Source organism: Emericellopsis cladophorae (assembly GCF_022114955.1).
Source record: "Emericellopsis cladophorae strain MUM 19.33 chromosome Unknown NODE_121_length_22334_cov_37_574381, whole genome shotgun sequence".
NCBI lineage: Eukaryota > Fungi > Ascomycota > Sordariomycetes > Hypocreales > Bionectriaceae > Emericellopsis > Emericellopsis cladophorae.
This window is the reverse complement of record NW_026251046.1, coordinates 1-1,509: the sequence shown is the minus strand read 5'-3', so window position 1 is coordinate 1,509 and position 1,509 is coordinate 1. Positions and strand designations below refer to the sequence as shown.

At 50.4% G+C, this 1,509-nt stretch overlaps 1 protein-coding gene across 1 annotated transcript; it reads left to right on the top strand.

Annotated features, from left to right (window-relative positions):
* Window positions 1-1,016: 1,016 nt before the first annotated feature.
* On the top strand, window positions 1,017-1,301 carry J7T54_003811 (uncharacterized protein; the record flags this gene model as incomplete). Its single annotated transcript, XM_051510548.1, has 2 exons — window positions 1,017-1,021; window positions 1,076-1,301. 2 exons carry the CDS (start codon window positions 1,017-1,019, stop codon window positions 1,299-1,301), a joined length of 231 nt encoding a protein of 76 aa, XP_051358561.1.
* Window positions 1,302-1,509: the final 208 nt, after the last annotated feature.

Sequence of the window (1,509 nt, the reverse complement as noted above, 5' to 3'; positions counted from 1 at the left end):
CAACGATATCACCCCCTCAAACATCATGTTTGACAATCGAGGACGACCAGTCATTCATTCTTCTTGGCTTTGTTTTCTATCCTCCTCAAAAAGATGTTGGTGATCGGACCGATGAGTACTTAAGTCAGCGTCATTGCACCATTATCATCACGTGCTCGGCGGGTACCCGTTGAGTTCGGACCGGGGCGAGGGGCAGGGAGTCCTCGGCTGGGAAGCTTCTGCCGTTTACAGATACTGGGAGTGTACGGCCTGGCCAGCTATGTCAACTTCTAATGGCTGGAATTCTGTAGTATTCTCTGTTGTTTGATCTGGTGGAATGCAAGCGACTGTGCGATGTGTGGCAGTGATGGCGTCTGGGTCATAAAGCTGAGTGAGTGGTACCAAGCTACGGTCTTCAATGGTGAGTTTACGCACGTATGATGAGTTTACTGTCCTCAATACGATACTCAATTCATCAACGACGTAAGAGTTTCATTCCTCGGCCCAAACAATTTACAGTCGTTACCACTGCAGCATGACAATCCTAGGGATCCTTGCACAAGTATGGTCTCCAAGATGCTGAGCCGCAGCCGAACGCCAGAGCAATTACAGCGGTACAACCTAAGGGGTGCAATTCTAGCTCCAATAGGCAGGGCGCAGCTGCTGACTCATAGCGCGGGGCGGGCGGGCGGCGAGTTGGCTTAGTCACAAAAGTTTTCTTCGTCTTATTAGTCATCAAACCCCCTGAAAAATTGTCACCTGATTGACCCCCTAAATAAAAGCAGGAGAAAGACAAGTTTGCTATTCTCATCAAATTCTCGTGCTACGGATCCGACTCGTCCTCGGTTTGGAGCTTGTCGTACTCTGTAAGATTTTCCATTTTTTGACAGGCCATGAAGGAATGAGTATCCTATTTGTCCGAAGAATTGGAGGCCTCTGTCTGCCCCAGAAATACAGATGACAGATGGTCGTAACTGCACCCTCGGCTACCGGATTAACATCGGATGTTTCTGGGGCAACGCCAGGCTAAACCACTCATGACGTGATTACCTGAGGCCGCAAGGCTTCTGTTGTCCCGATGTTTTCCCGTCTTCAGAGACCTTACCACAAACCAGTTCTCGACCCTGATCATCCGCTCTCCTCTCGCACAAATCCATCAGCCCCCATGGAAGAAATTGAGAGTCTGCGGAAGCAGCTACGGGAAGAACAGCGCCTACGCGAAGAAGAGCAGCGCCTACGCGAAGAAGAGCAACGACGACGCGAAGACGAGCAACGACGACGAGAAGCTGCTGAAGAACGCGCTGGTATATCCCAACCGTTGACTCTCCATCAATATCTTGAAACATGTCATTCGCTCACCCTTGCTATTAAAGTGGTGACCGACCGCTCTTTGACGACCCAGGGCGACACCACGAATCCGACCGGCCGAATTTATCCTCGACGAATCATCCCGTGGACCACATTTTCAAGGGAACAAGAAAAAGTCTGGAATCAGCTTTCCTCTAGTCCCTCGTTTTCTTCCCGAGCCGT